Source organism: Xiphias gladius, chromosome 24 (genome assembly GCF_016859285.1).
Source record: "Xiphias gladius isolate SHS-SW01 ecotype Sanya breed wild chromosome 24, ASM1685928v1, whole genome shotgun sequence".
Taxonomy (NCBI): Eukaryota; Metazoa; Chordata; class Actinopteri; order Istiophoriformes; family Xiphiidae; genus Xiphias; species Xiphias gladius.
The window spans coordinates 23490456-23505768 of NC_053423.1; the positions used below are offsets into that span (position 1 = coordinate 23490456).

The 15313-nt window shown below is 46.8% G+C and overlaps 1 protein-coding gene across 1 annotated transcript; it reads right to left on the reverse strand.

Moving 5' to 3' along the window:
• Nucleotides 1-251: 251 nt before the first annotated feature.
• On the reverse strand, nt 252-12936 carry LOC120786684 (tyrosine-protein kinase STYK1-like). The gene is made up of 10 exons (XM_040122231.1): nt 12755-12936; nt 9802-9857; nt 6908-7111; nt 6527-6763; nt 6012-6193; nt 5757-5837; nt 5335-5549; nt 4802-4842; nt 4390-4486; nt 252-732 (listed from the first exon to the last, which is right to left on the reverse strand). Exons 2-10 carry the CDS (start codon nt 9854-9856, stop codon nt 537-539), a joined length of 1308 nt encoding a protein of 435 aa, XP_039978165.1. The 5' UTR covers nt 9857; nt 12755-12936; the 3' UTR covers nt 252-536.
• Between the last annotated feature and the right edge of the window lie 2377 nt (nt 12937-15313).

Genomic DNA, 15313 nt, shown 5'->3' on the forward strand with positions numbered 1-15313 from the left:
GCAGAAACGTGTCCGCTCCCGGGCACGTTGACCCGGCCGCGCTCACGCCCGCTCGTTTCCGGACCGGACGCCTGGACCTCGATCTCGGGCGGACGTGGACGAAACCCGGCGTCCCCAGCGCGACAGTGAAGTCCCAGGGTTTGTCAAACTCCACCTCCGGCGGACTTTTGGGTCTTTCCGGCCGGATCGAGTCGGCGGATCTAGTTATTATCATATTATTATTAAAACTCATCCACTGGTGTTTGCTTTGTGCAGATAAACTCTCGTTAGGAGTAAAAAGTGCGGGGGACGTGACAGGTTTTCTCAGATCGGTCTTTCACATGAGCAGAATCACAGTTTACAGAAAAAGGCATATTTACAGTCCATATATTACTTTCATCATATAAAGTGAGTGTGCTACATATATATATATATATATATATAGAGTGATTTCGAACAGTGTCCCAAACGGCACAAGCGGGTGCAAAACAAAACCCGGGTTTCGTGAGGAAACGGCTCCCACCGGCGCGGTCCTGACTGATGACACCCTCGGCCAATCAGAGCACAGCGTAGTTGTAGGCCTCTCCGTATCCCGCCTCCCTCAGGTACCTCTCGATGTCGAGCGGGTCAGGTGCCCTGAGAGCTGTCCTGCCATTGGCCGACTTCTCCCCCGCCTGGAGTCTCCCGATCAGCTGCGACGCGGGGAGCCGGTGTTCGGGGTTCCAGTGGCAGCAGGACCGGATGATGGCGTACCTGCGGGACCGGGGCAAAGCGTCGTGAAACCTGTGCTGCGCCCGGTGACAAATATACGTTTACGCATTTACCGTCTCCGCCTGGTTTGGAGGCGGAAGCAGCCGGTTATTGCGGCATTTTGCTGATGCGTTTATCGGAGACGAGGCGCGGGAGCTCATTTACCTGTCTACCTGTTTACCTGTTTACTTGTCTACCTGTCTACCTGTCTATCTGTTTACCCCTCAACCTGTCTACCTGTTTACCTGTCTACCTGTTTACCTGTCTACCTGTCTACCTGTTTACTTGTCTACCTGTTTACCTGTCTACCTGTCTATCTGTTTACCTGTTTACCTGTCTACCTGTCTACCTGTCTATCTGTTTACCTGTCTACCTGTCTACCTGTCTATCTGTTTACCTGTCTACCTGTCTATCTGTTTACCTGTCTACCTGTCTACCTGTTTACCTGTCTACCTGTCAACCTGTCTACCTGTTTACCTGTCTACCTGTTTACCTGTCTACCTGTCTATCTGTCTACCTGTCTACCTGTCTACCTGTTTACTTGTCTACCTGTCTACCTGTTTACCTGTCTACCTGTTTACTAGTCTACCTGTCAACCTGTCTACCTGTTTACTTGTCTACCTGTTTACCTGTCTACCTGTCTATCTGTCTACCTGTTTACTTGTCTACCTGTTTACCTGCTGTCTACCTGTCTACCTGTCTACCTGTTTACCTGTCTACCTGTCTACCTGTTTACCTGTCTACCTGTCTACCTGTCTACCTGTCTACCTGTCTATCTGTTTACCTGTCTACCTGTTTACTTGTCTACCTGTTTACCTGTCTATCTGTTTACCTGTCTACCTGTCTACCTGTTTACCTGTCTACCTGTCTATCTGTCTACCTGTCTATCTGTCTACCTGTTTACCTGTCTACCTGTTTACCTGTTTACCTGTCTATCTGTTTACCTGTTTACCTGTCTACCTGTTTACCTGTCTATCAGTCTACCTGTCTACCTGTCTACCTGTCAACCTGTCGGCGGTGGTTCGTCTAGTTAGACATAGACTGGAGTCGGGTGTGGACTGGATTAACCCACAGGACCTCACAACCTGGTTACCTGTCTATCTGTACCTTTTTTGACACATCTGGACTACCTTGGACCAGGTCTAGATCAAAACCCACTATACTTAGACTTGTCAAATACGGGAATCTGGACTAGGTCAACCCACAGGAGCTAAAGACAGTTTCAGGTGTGTAAAACCTTTATTCTGCAGCCCTGGTTGAAATTATTGGCGCCCCTGAATTTTAAGTGCAGAATTTAGAATTCTCTTCAAAAGTAAATGCAAATGAACCAATTTTGTAAAATCAAAACATTTGATAAAACGTCCAGAGTTACTGAATAAAAGAAATTAGAAAAAAAAACAAAAACTCAACTTGCATTATAGTGAAATGATCCAAACACAAAATGTAACCCGGACACCTTCAGGAATGTTTGGTCGCAGGACCTCTGGCAACAATGGCGGCCTCCGAACCTTTGCTGTCGCCCTCTGGGAGCTTCTTGCTCCTGTCTGCTGGTACTTCCTGCCACTTCTTCCGCTGCTGTGCGTTCAAGCTCTCTTTACGTTTGCAGGAGTCCTTCCTGCAACGGCCTAGAACCGCTTTCTCCGGAGGTTCTGGGATTGGGATTTGAAACAGTCCATCTTCTCCTCCTCAGCCATGCCGTTGTGCTGCTGGATGTGCGCTCTGACGCCGCGGTGATCTTCTGATATCGCCGTTCCTTTGACCCGTCCGGTGGCTCCAGCACCAGAGGCAGCAAAGCAGCCCCACAGCCTGACAGAACCTCCGCCATGTTTGACTGTAGGTAGGCTGCTCGTTTCCTCACGGGCTTCATGTCGTCGCCTATAAAAACGTGATCCCAGAAAGACCGCGGCTTGTCAAAGAAAGTTTCTGCCAACGCTAGTTTTGCCTTTTTGTGCCTTTCTTTCCATAGCGGTGTTCTCCTGGGCCTTCTCCCATGGATCCCTGCTTGGTTTGATGTGCAGCGTATAGTACAGGCTGAGACCACCGCTCTGGACTGATCCAGATCAGCCTCAAGCCCTTTAGTGTTTTTTTTTTAACCTCAGCGGACCTCTCTCATCGAGTTTCTCCTCAGCACCACGTCCCGGCAGCGTCTTGACAAGTCTTATGACCGTGAAACCTCTGGACAACGTTGCGAACTGTTGAAACGGGGACTTCGGGATCTTTGGCGATCGCCTCGATAGCCTTTGGAATTGTTACGGTTTTTAATAATAGCAGTTCTGATGCTCTCAGACAGCTCTCTTGTCCTCGCCATTGTAAAAAAGAAACAGGAAACAGTCGGTCCCTTTTTTACGCAGTAAAACCTTCATTCATTGTCTAATTCGGGTCATGTGAACGCTGAAAATTCAGCACAGGTGAGTTTTATTTGTTTCTGTTTGGTTTGAGGAACGAATTTAAATTCATCAACGGGGCCAATACTTGTGTCGAACGTACATTTTATGTTGGTATTTTTTTTATTTCACCGTGTGAAAGCATTTGTTGTCGTCGCTCAGTAACTTTCGACATTTTATTACATGTTTCTGATTGTACAGAAATGGTTCATTTGCATTTATCACTGAAGAAATGCTAAATTCTGACCTTAAATTTCAGGGTGTGCCAGTAGATTCAACCAGGACTGTGTCTGTGAAAACTGCTCTCACGTTTGTCCCATCCAGACCACGTCAGACCGGGTATTGATCAAAAACCATTATACTTAGACTTGTTGTAAAGAAGGTTTCACAAATCTGAAAGTGTTCTTTAAACAGTCTGTAGCTTCTCTGGGTTGATCTAGTCCAGATTTGAAAGGTCTAGGTAAAGTGGTTTTTGATCTTAGACCTAGTCCAGTGTGCTCTGGATGGGAAAGAGCAGTGAAATCAACATTTTTGTCATTCTAGCTAACTTTGCTAGTTAATACTGAAGATGCCGTCGAGGCAGAAAATATCCTCTACATTATTATTATTATGTTATGTCCTAGAATGGCCACTTTTTTTTTTTTAAGGTAATAAGTATGACTCCCAGAGCCTTTTAGGAGGAAGAAGGATATTGTGGACATGTCAACAGCCAATGCAGTGTATCTGCAGGTCTTGAAAGGTTTTAAAAAGCATCGATTTCAGTTTCTTCAGAAGAAAAGTCCTTAAGAAGGTATTAAAAAGTCAATTCTTAATTTTCATATCCAGTAATGTTGGTCTTAAAATCTTTGTGTATCAGATTTTGGGCTGTTGGGAGACGTTAGGCACTAAAAAGACTGAGAGTGGGACTTCTAGGCCAAATTGCCCCTCCTGACTCTCCACCATGCTTTCATACGTTGGCCCGCTCGATCCCGAAACAGGCACTAAATTGCATTCTGTGTGCTATGAAAAAGATCAGAGAAAATCTTAAATGTAACGTGAACCAATAGAACCAAGAAATCTGGAAGAGCTGAGTGCCAGCTCCTGGTGCCTGACAGTTTTTGATAGTTGTAAAACGGATTCAGATACAGAATTGGTTTTAATTGCCAAGAGGAATCCCCCGGAGTGTTGGCGCTCACTGGTGGGAAATCCACCTTAAAACCGCCCCCTGAGCTGTGACCGTGACGCCAGGCTGGCACCGCACAGCCTCATAAGACCTGTTTTCTGCCCTTCGTCTTACAGTGAGTTGGAGCAGGCGGCCGGTCGCCCGAGATGCTTCCCTCTTTGCAGATACTGCAGAAGTTCGGTCGCCATGAGCTGAGCGAACGGTGGGTCGCCTGCAAAACGTGGGAGTCTGATACGTTACGCTGAAGTCACAGGCGTTTGGAAAATATCATCACTGTTTATTAAAAATCTGTTATATAATATCTATCTTGTCCTTATAAATAGCAATGAATTTTTAGAACCCACCACAGTGGCTCTTACTGTAGCGTTTACTGTCTTTCAAAGGGAGCTGCTATTTATTCTCTGCTGGTAAACGTAATTAAAATTCCAACACTTAAATGTTATGTTAGCCCGATTCTGTGACCCGTTAAATAAACAGTGTCTCTCAGAGGTATGTCTAGCATTTAAACAAACAAACAAACACTCACCCAATGTCACCATTTCATAGAGCAGGATACCAAAGGACCATCTGTCAAAAAAAAAAGGGCACTATGTCAATAGAGAGGATAGGAAGTTTGGTCTCACATTAAAGTAGATACGTGGGTACAAATTCAGTATAGAGATGTATTCGCTATGTGAAGTGGCAGGTTAAAAGCCACCTAAGCCTTCACTACCCAGCCTGCTTTGATTTTTTGACCTTCTGCCCTTCAAAGAATTAAGATGTGTGTGCGTTATCCTTTTTCGAACACACGAGGAATTCCCGCCGATCTCATGACGCGGGCCGTAAACTGTCGACGTGATTATCGTTATGTTGAACACGGTGGTTGTGAAACCTGCCTTTCAGTGCAAATAAATAGGTCAGTTATCCAGCATCCAGAGCACCAGCGGGGCTACAAATCAAGCTGGAGCATCCAGCTCCCTACCAGATGACTCTGGCCGGGACATTTCAGTGACCCGCTTCACACTCAGCCATCTTCCTCGCATTGTTTCGCGTTCCTCGCGGAGGCCTCGGGACACTCACACGTCACTGCTCCGACTGACGGCTCTCCCGGCCAGCACCTCGGGTGCCTGCCACTTCCTCAGCTCCGTGTCCTCCACTTCCGCCGGTGAACCGGCCCACGTTCTCCGGCAGTAGGCCGGGCCCAACCCCCACAGCTTCGCCGTCAGGTCCCCGCCGACCAGAACGCTGCGAGCCCCTACGTTGCTGTGGATGCAGCCTCGGCTGTGCAGATAGTCCTAGACGTTCGGATAAAGACAGGGCAATAAGAGGAAGGAGAGATGGACAGAAATTAAGACGAGACACTCGATCGCCACCAAATAATAACAAATTTGCGTACGGAGAGAGTTGGAAATAAGCAAGGAGACAGAGTCAGCGTCTTTTTTTTTTTTTCTGAAGCAGCGAGGGAGAGAATCGACAGAAGGACAGACGGCAGTTTAACCCACCAGAGCAGAGGCCACTTGTCCTGCCATGGAGAAGACCCTCTTCTCTGTCATGTCGCACGAAGCGTCGAAACCCGAGTTATCCTGACGAAAAGGGAAAACGTAAATGTTGTTGTAATTCCCCTTTTAGCCAGAGGGTAGAGTCAGACTACCAGACAGGTATTTTATGTCCGGTGACACCCCACCCAGTAGTTACTGTAACCACAGTCAAACCACAGTGTAAACCTGTATCTTAACCCGAGTAATAGATTACCGTACCCGTCTGCATCTCCAGAGGAACCCTAGCAGGTCTCTGTGCTGCAGCTCCTCCACCACCATCATCAGGGGGGGCTGCACCGAAACGACACCCAGCAGCACAGGTAGAAAGGGGTGCGGCCCCAGTCCAGAGACGAAGGAGGCAAAGCCCAAAAAGTGCTGCTTCTCGCTGCTGTTCGCCGTTTCTGGGAAAGAGGTCGGACAGCAGAGGATGTTCTTAAGTTTCATTTAGCCAGAGACATTTCACTGAACTGATGGTTTAGTCTCATAAGGATTTAACCAAACGTGTTTGATTTGACAAGTCACAAAAATACGACTTCCGTGTCATCAAAGCATTTATAGTTTTTGAACGCCGAGAGTTTCTGAAAAGCTCTTCAATTTGATGTCCGTGATTCTGTGCAAGATCTGAAATGAATAGGGGGGGGCACATAAAACGTGCAGGACTTCAGTGTCTGTAAACCAGGTAACAGGCTATTCCCCAGGCAGGAAGCAGTTGGGCTGGGGACAGCTCATTTTACCTTTCAGCACCCTCAGGATGACATCCCTGTTGTCCATGCGGGCTCTGTAGAGGTTGACTGTGTGCTGAGGCCTGACGGAGAAGGACAGCGGCAGGGCAGTGACCTGGCTGAAGGCGCCGTGGTGCCTCTCTGTGGACGTCTGTGGCAGTGCGGCCGGAGCGGGCCTGACATTCTGCTGCACTTGTTGAACGGACATTGGCAGCTCCTCGTGTTCCAGTGGGTTTAGCCCAGGGGGCGCTATTAAGATAAAAAAAAAAGGGGGGGCACAAGACAGAGCCATGAATCTGTGGGTGTGGTTCTTTGGAAAATTGAGTTGCATTGAAAAATGTAACAAGAATAATGTGGGAAAAATGACCCTGAGACGTCCACAGGCTTGCTCACCGTCGATGCCCTGTAAGTCATGTCTGCGGCTGCGTCTCTGTGTGTATCTGTGCGATGAGCTGCTGTAGCTTCGAGGCGCTGTGACCCGCGCCTGCTTCCGTTCGGGACAGTACCGCAGCAGGGACAGGGTCAGCAAGGTGACGAGGGTGGCGAAGAGGAGCAGCACGGGGACGATTATCACGGCCTGCTCGTGCTCCTTTATTACTGAGAGAGAAACGGAGGAGTTCCTGTGTAAATGTCAGGTCCCAAAGGCAGCGATCCCTTTTTTTAATGATGTATAGGACCGGGGTGACAGTGTGAAGTGAAGCGACAGGTTGTTCCGATTAGGACGACCGTCACCCGGCGGGAATGTCCCGACGGGACAGCAGAGTGTTGCTCCTCCGGCCCTCAGCCTTCCTGTGAGCCGTGTGTCTGCGTTTGGGTCTGGGACGGATGCTCGCACAAACAACTTCCTAATTACGCTGCGCTTAAGGTTGTGCAGGTTTGGTTTCAGTGTCCTGCCCCGGGCGCTTTGACAGGATGAGCACGTTGGCTGTTAAAATGGTTTCGCCTCTGAAGCGTTGACAGGATGTTCTATCTTAACATTACATCACCCTCCATTCTCACCGGCGGTGATATGGTGATATACGGCTGGGCCACACCGTAACTTTGCAAGAGCATAGGAGTATTTGAATGCAACTGTCAGTGCCCTCAGATGCGTCAGTGATGTAATGATCCATTTTCAAGCAAAAACAGTGCAGAAAGTTAAAAAAATGCTCAATGAGTTGTAGTCGTTTTGGACAAACGGGTCTTTTTGTAACCCCGTCCTCTGTCCTGTGCTTTTTACCAGGTCGACACGAGCCTGCACGGATCCCAGGCATGCGAGCAGCATGAATCACAATTGCCCGTCGTCGTCATGTTATTATGTTGCTGCATTGTCAACATGACACACTTGGGCTGTAAGAAGTCAGCGGGACTGGCCTGGACGCACTAGAGTGAGTCATGCGCTGACATTCAGAGAGTAATAGATCCAGGCAGAACTGACCCTTTGATTACATGGGTTTCCCCGTTGAGTCACTGCTTTTGATAGCTGTGAGAATTTCCACACTACCTCTGACTCAATTGATTTGAGCGTTGCTGAGCAGGAAATACAGAAATGTTTTCCTTCTTACACAAGATTTTACCCATTTATTAATTTATTTAACTTGAACGTCCCCGGACAATTTTGTATTTATTATTTATTTTTTGTGCTTTCGTGTATTTATGTCTTCCATTTCATCGCATCGGCTGTTTCTACCCACCACGTTGGCCCTTCACCGACAACCCTTTTATTACGGCGCGCTGGGTTGACGCACACCCTCTCGTAACACTACGACAATGGCGTGTCAACATCGAATCCATCATGTCACACGCCTTCCGTTGTTGAAATTCAGAAGCGAATCGGGTGTTTTATGAAAGTCCAAAAGCCCCTGGTCTGCGTATGAATTGTGTTCTGGTTGTGGCACATTCTTAGGCGTGGTGAGGGATTTGCAGAATGGCATTTAACCATACGTGTCTGTCTAATTACAGACTTGGTTTGAGCTTGAACCTTAAGCACCGAGCGACTTCTGCATTTTACCTTGTTTACACTCCTTTTCATGTTGCTTTAAACTAAGACGTCTAGCACTCCCATCCTGTTCCGCTGGTAGTCCAATAAATATTTGCCTTTAATTTCAGTATGATCTGTAGCTATCTTAACAGTGTGTTATGATGCAGACGAACGGAACGGAATAAGAAGTCAATGGGACCCATTTACTGCCTGGACAGTGGGGACGGGAAAAACACACTGAGGCATCCTAAACATTACGGTAGGCTCCAGGGAAACACTCAACAGTAACGTAGCGCTAGAAGAAAACTGACCTGTGGTAAAGGTAAAACACGAAAAACACTGGTGTGGTTTTTTTATAAGGCCTATCTAGATATAATAATTAACTGAGATCGCAGACTTCCCAGCAGCATCAGTGAGTCAGTAGTTATATTATCACTCTGTATGTACTCTGTATTTCATCTGACTTTATCTGGAGCCTGGATGATGCCACTTGACTGCACTCTGCCCCCGGAAGTTTTGTGATTAAACAGATAAAAAACATCGGTGCACTAAATCAGATTTGAAGAGTTTTAATTCACAGTCGTCGTCACCTCTGGGACTTTGAAACAAACTCTTCACTTGCTGATTGGTTGGTTGTCAGGACCAATCACATAGCTGTAGATTTCATGTGAGCATGAGCTCAACTGAAGCGTTGCCCATTTGTCTGTTGTCTGCTGATGTTCTAGGTTTACAGCCAAAATGAGGTAGCTGCTGGTATTTGCTTTAACGAACATGCACAGTAGGCAGACAACTGAAAAATGAGATGAATAAGAAGATGGGTCGAAATGCAAAAGCTCGAAAATCACAGTAGGTGTCGAGAGTGTGAGGATGATGATTTGAGATTGAAAAGGGAAGAAAGATGAAAACTTCTCCCAGTAAGTGCTAATATGTAAGATTTAGGTAGGGAAAACCCGGCAACAGTTGAGCAGAGCTTGATGGCGGAGAGAGAGTTGTGAAAATAGAGGTGAAGAAAAGGGGGCCAATCGTGATGCTGGTCGTGAGGGCCAGGTGGATCAAAGTCGGAGGAAGGTGGACGATAGAGACAGTAGATAAAGCAACTGGTGCGTTGTGAAGAGAGACAAAAGTGGCAAAATGAACATTATATAGTGTTTTCCCGTTCATTTTCCCCACAGCCGCTGTCAGGTAAATCGAACATGAGCTGCCAAATACTGAAACAAGGGCACGTTTCATTTGCAGAGGAGAGGAGGAGTGAGAAGGTGAGAGAAGGAAAGGAAAAGGGGAGAAAAGGTAGGAGATGGCGATGAGAGATCAATGGCGGTATCCTTACTGCAGAGGGTGTCGTCCGGTGCACACAGATTATCGGCCGTGGAGTTGGATGACATGCTGGAGAGGAAGAGAGGAACACTGATAGGTCAACGGTACTATCGGCAGGAGGAAGAGATCAGCATTACCTCTGCTCAGCAGCTGCCTTAAATCCCCAAAGCTTACACAGAGTCGTGCAGCATCTGCCTCTCCGGTAACTGTATATAGTAGCTGGACGAAGTAGCTGGTTCAGAGTTAAACTCTGCTCAACGAGCTCTCGGTGGAGCTCAGCAGGCAGCAGAGCGGACGCCCCGTGAGATGCAGACCATTAGAGATCCACCTCTAGAAAATAGTGTTGATATTTACTGTGGCAAATTTTTAATCTCGCTTTACAAAGCAAATGTAAACCGTGGCCTTTTAAAAAAAAATCTGGACTCACATAGCCAAGACTGAAAGGAATGTTTTCTACGTGTATAGTTAACCTGCTATCAGTCACACGGATAATAGAGAAGCCGAGATCGGTGTTACCTCACTCAGCAGTGACCCAAAATCCATGAAAGCCCTGAAAGGGTCACCCGGCGTTCAGCGGCCCGTTAGCCTCCTCAGATCACACGGATGATATGCCGGAATATTCTCAACATCTCCCCAGAACTGTTGGTTTATTTATTGACTCTTCAGTATCCCGTTGTTTTCGATAAACCTCCTCCTCTGTTTAAGGAGTAGCGGGTCACTTGGTTGTTGGTTGTTAGTAGCGTTAGGCTGCAGTTGTTCAGAGAGAGTCTGGGATCAGTTCCTTCTCTGCTGGTCCTGCGGCAGCAGTAAGGCGTTGGTCGGGACAGCTTGATGGTAACTGCAGACGTATTCGCCCTGCAAATTCCAAGCGAAGAGAGAAACAAGTTGTGCCATATTCCTGCCATTTTTTTTTGTTTTCTTGTCAATAATGTGAATGGCCGGTTCTAGCCTGCCCCCCCCGCCAGTCTCACCAGGGGCTGGTTGCTTATTTAAAAAGTTTTTATTGGTGGCGATGCGGTAGAGCTTTGGAAAAGTCTCTCAAACTGCGATGTTGTGCATATTTCAGTCTCTCCAATCCCGACACTGTCCGAGCAGTTTTCGAACGGCAACTCGGTCGAAGAGAGGCCGTAACTTCAAGGCAAACTCGGCGGCGGGACACAGGCAATAGGGAAGAGGGAATCGAAACGCACTGATGGAAAACATGCAGTTTAAAGGGAGCTGAAAGCTGGTACTGAACAGCAGGACTCCTGTGTCTGCGTGCTCGTATGCAAATATCCTCAGGGCACATTTGACAGCATATATTTGAACTTGCGCCCGTGGTCTTTTCAGATAGTCGTATTTTACACAACTAGTTGGTCACGTATTCAAATCCGGAGTTTCAAAGGAATGGACGCCCGTTTAGGATAAGGGGACAGGATTTGCTACTTCCGGGATGCCCGCGGAAACCACTTTGTAGTGGCCAAACAGAAGCACGCGCACGGTCGTCCTCCTGTCTGTCTAATTTGTTTAACAAACGCATCCGGTTGTGGCCCCTCCGTCGTGCTGGCAGAATCAAAACACCGATTGCGTGAAGTTGCGGTACCGGGCCAACTGTAATGCTACAGACAGCCGCCAGGTTAAAGCCCCCTGTCACCTAAGGTCATCCAAGCACTGAGAGGGTCCCAAGTCACAGGTGACGAAGAAACAGAAACCAGGTCATGAGCCAGCGCTGCGTGTATAAATGTCATCAACCCGGGTAAACATCAAAGCGCTGTAAGTGAAATGATAGACCACAGACAGGCAGCCTCCTCATTAAAGTCAGTTTGCTGTCTTCTTTTGGTAGTAATTTTAATTTTAGAGCATTTATAATTTAACCGGTTAGCGCCATGAATACTTATTTTTGTTGAATATTGACTTCCGATGAGCCAGTACGCACATTTTAAGGCTTGTTATTTCTGAGTTTCAGATTGAATCATTACTGCACGGCTATCTCATCTGGCAGCAACCTCCCAAAACGACATGGTCCCTGGGCCCTGCAGACTGTCCCGCTGAACTATTTGGTTATTTAGCTTCCATTGAGCTACCTTTAAATGAGTCTTATGTGCCAGTGCAGTACAACAAAGTGAACACATAACTTAACTACTTTCACAGAAATTTGCCTGCATTCACGAGCAGCCTGTGGGTCGTCCGTCGACTAATGCGTAGGAAAGTGTTCTCAAGCCTACCTTGTCCTCTTCTGTCATTCAAAGGGCTGCATCAGCATCAGAGCCGAGACACTTGTCGGCCACGACAGCGCGCTACGGCACGGGTGCGAGGAGTGTTTGCGGCCTCGTGATTCGCCCGGTAATGCTCAGCCCGCAGTCTTATTATAGAGCGCACTCTCAGTGTGACAGGTAAACATACACACACACCCTTTACAAGTCACGCTGGTATTTAGTCAGCATTTCTGGAGACTAAAGTCACAGACGCCTTCCTTCACGCTTTTTAGGTGGCATGGACGTCACTGAACCAGTTTGTCTGCATTGTTCTCTCACATTCGGCAACGCACCGGTATCTCTCCCGCATCAACACACAGACACACACACACACACACACACACACCCGGACAGCCAGACAGCCAGACACCAGAAATATGCTGTTTAAAAACACACAGACATACGTGTAAATGCACATAAAAACAAAACACACACTCACGTTTGTTGTTCAAGGATGCACGTACCACATAGGATAGTACCACAAATATTAGAGTCATACAGTGATAATTCCATCATGTTCCCATGGAAGAGAATAATAGGAGCCCCAGACTTGAACAAACGCGTCATTTCATATTTTGTCCTCAGTTAAATTTCAGCAGGAACCTGTTGGCAAAAATGTAGGGGAATCCCATCCTATATGAGGAATGTGGCTGCTGTTAAGTTTCAGTCTCTCTCACACACACACACACACACACAGTTTTCTGTTGTTGTTGTTTTGTTTCTTCATCTTACCTGGCCGACTCCGTGGGACTGCTCAGGTGTCAGACTCCGTGTGCTCCTTGTACCCAAAACCTGTGCTGCCCCCGAAGCCATCCGAATCTCAGGTCCACCCTCTCGGTTTTCATGTTTCAGTATATGGTGACGTCCACAGGCAGACACATCTCCGCAGGCGACCGGTGATGTTGGGACACCTGTTTCTATTTCGCTTTCCCCAGCGCAGTGTCTTTTCTCATATCTCTCTCTCTGTCTCTACCTCTCTCTCAGGTCGGCCGCACCCACCCCTCCCAACACTTTTTCCTTGTCTCTCTTATCGCCTGCGCACGGCTTGGAGTCAGTCTCGTATTTGCTGCGTGCGTGTATTTGTGTGACCCCGCTCGTGCGTTTTTTTGTGTGTGTGTTGCGTCGAGTATCCAAACATCTGGCTGTATTTGTTGGCTTGAAAGATGAGGGGTTGCTAGGTGGAGGAGGGGCGACATGCTGTGTTTCGTTCTGCAACCTTTAATGGTCGAGGTGCCGCATCAAAACCAAAGAGCCTCCATTAAAGCAAATGGAAGTGCTGTAATGTGGCGTTTACAGCTGCAACTAACAATTATTTTCTCGATTGAATTCTTTAGTCTATGATGTTAAAAAATAGTGAAACAGTACGTTGTGTTTACAACTTCCCAGAGGCCATGGCAGGGTCTTTAGTTTGCTGATTTTGTCCGACTAAGAGTCAGAAATATTCAAGCAGAACCAGAGAAATTTGACATTTTTGCTTGAAAAATGACTGAAATGATCAGTTGATCATCAAAATAGTTGGCGATTCATTTTGTGTCGATCGACTAATCGATTCATTGACCAGCTGTTGCGGCTCTAGTTTGCAATAGTACAGAGCTGGTTGAAACAGCTCGGGAATTGGAGCAGCTTTGTTCGTGTGTTTGCCCCACAGCAACTTAGCAACCTACGACTTGCTCGGTCTTTATGGTGCTTGCAGTGTGCCAAGTGTGGCTCGAACCAGTTTTATACTCCACGGTGCCTAGAGTTAGTAGTTTACAGGCACCTGCTATAATCAAACAATTAAAAAAGTATATTAAAATGGCCTCTTTGATCCAACCCTTTATGTATTTTTGTCCCCCGTGCTCCCTTTGTAGTTTGATGTATGAGTGTTTTTTTTTTTTTTTAAATGTAGTTAGAAATCACAGAGAAAGCTACATGTATTGTTGCTGAATCAAAACAGACGACCACATTGCTATGTCCTTGCCTCAAAGGGAGGTTTCCGAACGGTTATCGTCCAGATCCCTCAGATAGAAACTGTACAGCAGATCAACACCGAGATCGTGCTCGGTGGTTTATTTACTACGTTGGTGCCGGCAAGATGTTAAAGAAACACACTCCAACGTTCTTATCACTCTTATTTGAGCTGAAAGGTGTGGCCTCTGGCACTTGTGTGTCGAGTGTGTGTGTGTGTGTGTGTGTGTCGGGGTTTGGGGGGGGAATAATCATGACTTTTCACTTGCTGGGACAACTCCACCTTCTTCCCTTTATAATCAAGCTGGCGTGTGGACACACCCAAACACACTGATAGCACTTCGGTCAGGTTTCACTATGGGTAAGGATCAGTGTCGTGGCTGTCAACAGCTAAAATGTTTCCACGGGGAAAATGGACTTCAGGAGTCACCGTGTGATATATTTGGAGCTTTTGTCAGAAACGCAGTATAATCCGTCTTAGAAAGACCAAAGATTTCATTCTCACAGTCTTTGTTTCGTAGTTCGTCCTTTAGGAAGGCACTGAAACTACTGAGGTTGCTCTGTTTTGATGCCTTAGCTAAATCAGTGTTGATCCTCTCACTGTATTTCCATGTAAACTCCCTCTGGTCTGGTTACGGCCAAATTTTTTCTATGTCATAATTAGTCATATTTAGAAGAAAGAAAAAAAAGCATTTTTTTAAATTAAAATCTTTGAATTATTGCTCATGTTCCAGAGAATTCACTTCATCATGTCGGTTGTTCAGACAACGCAACGCTTGTGTTGTTTGCGTGACCTTCTCGGTCTCCTGCCCTTTTATTGTGAATTTAATCACTTTGTACACAGTGTCATCACTTTGCATATGAGCCTCTGACAATGCTCGCGTTTGATCCCGGGGTTATATGTCTTTATATGTGTCCAAAGGTTCATTCCACTGCTTGACCCTCCTTACTTCTGATGAACACGCACCGGGACTTGTTGCTTGATCAAGTATATTCTAGATCCTCGTGTTCTCCCAGAGGGAGCAGTCTTCACCCCTGGAGCGCTTCTGTTGCTGATTAAATATTGTGCTTTATTCTGGATTTCCTTGATTTGTCAGGAGGCCTTTCCTTCATCCTCAGAGTGCAGCAAAGACAGTTTCCCCTCATTCTGTTCACTCATCGACCTAATTGGTCCACCTCTAGAAACATGTTAATACCGGATAAATTTGAAAGCTCAGTCACTGCGTGTTTTGCTTTGACAACTGATGCGAACTGGAGAGCGAACTATGGACCACATAGGAAGCAAGTCTGCATTTAAAGCAGCAGGCAGCACTTCCGGGAACCTTTTCTCCGCAGGGAACAATC

What these genes read in the sequence shown, in the direction of transcription:
- LOC120786684 (XM_040122231.1), bottom strand. Translation starts at nt 9,856, where the DNA reads ATGTCATCCAACTCCACGGCCGATAATCTGTGTGCACCGGACGACACC. An exon ending in GACAAGTGGCCTCTGCTCTG is followed by an intron (nt 5,550 to 5,756) that starts GTGGGTTAAACT and finishes CCGAACGTCTAG; the next exon opens with GACTATCTGCACAGCCGAGG. An exon ending in CTATGAAATGGTGACATTGG is followed by an intron (nt 4,487 to 4,801) that starts GTGAGTGTTTGT and finishes CACGTTTTGCAG; the next exon opens with GCGACCCACCGTTCGCTCAG.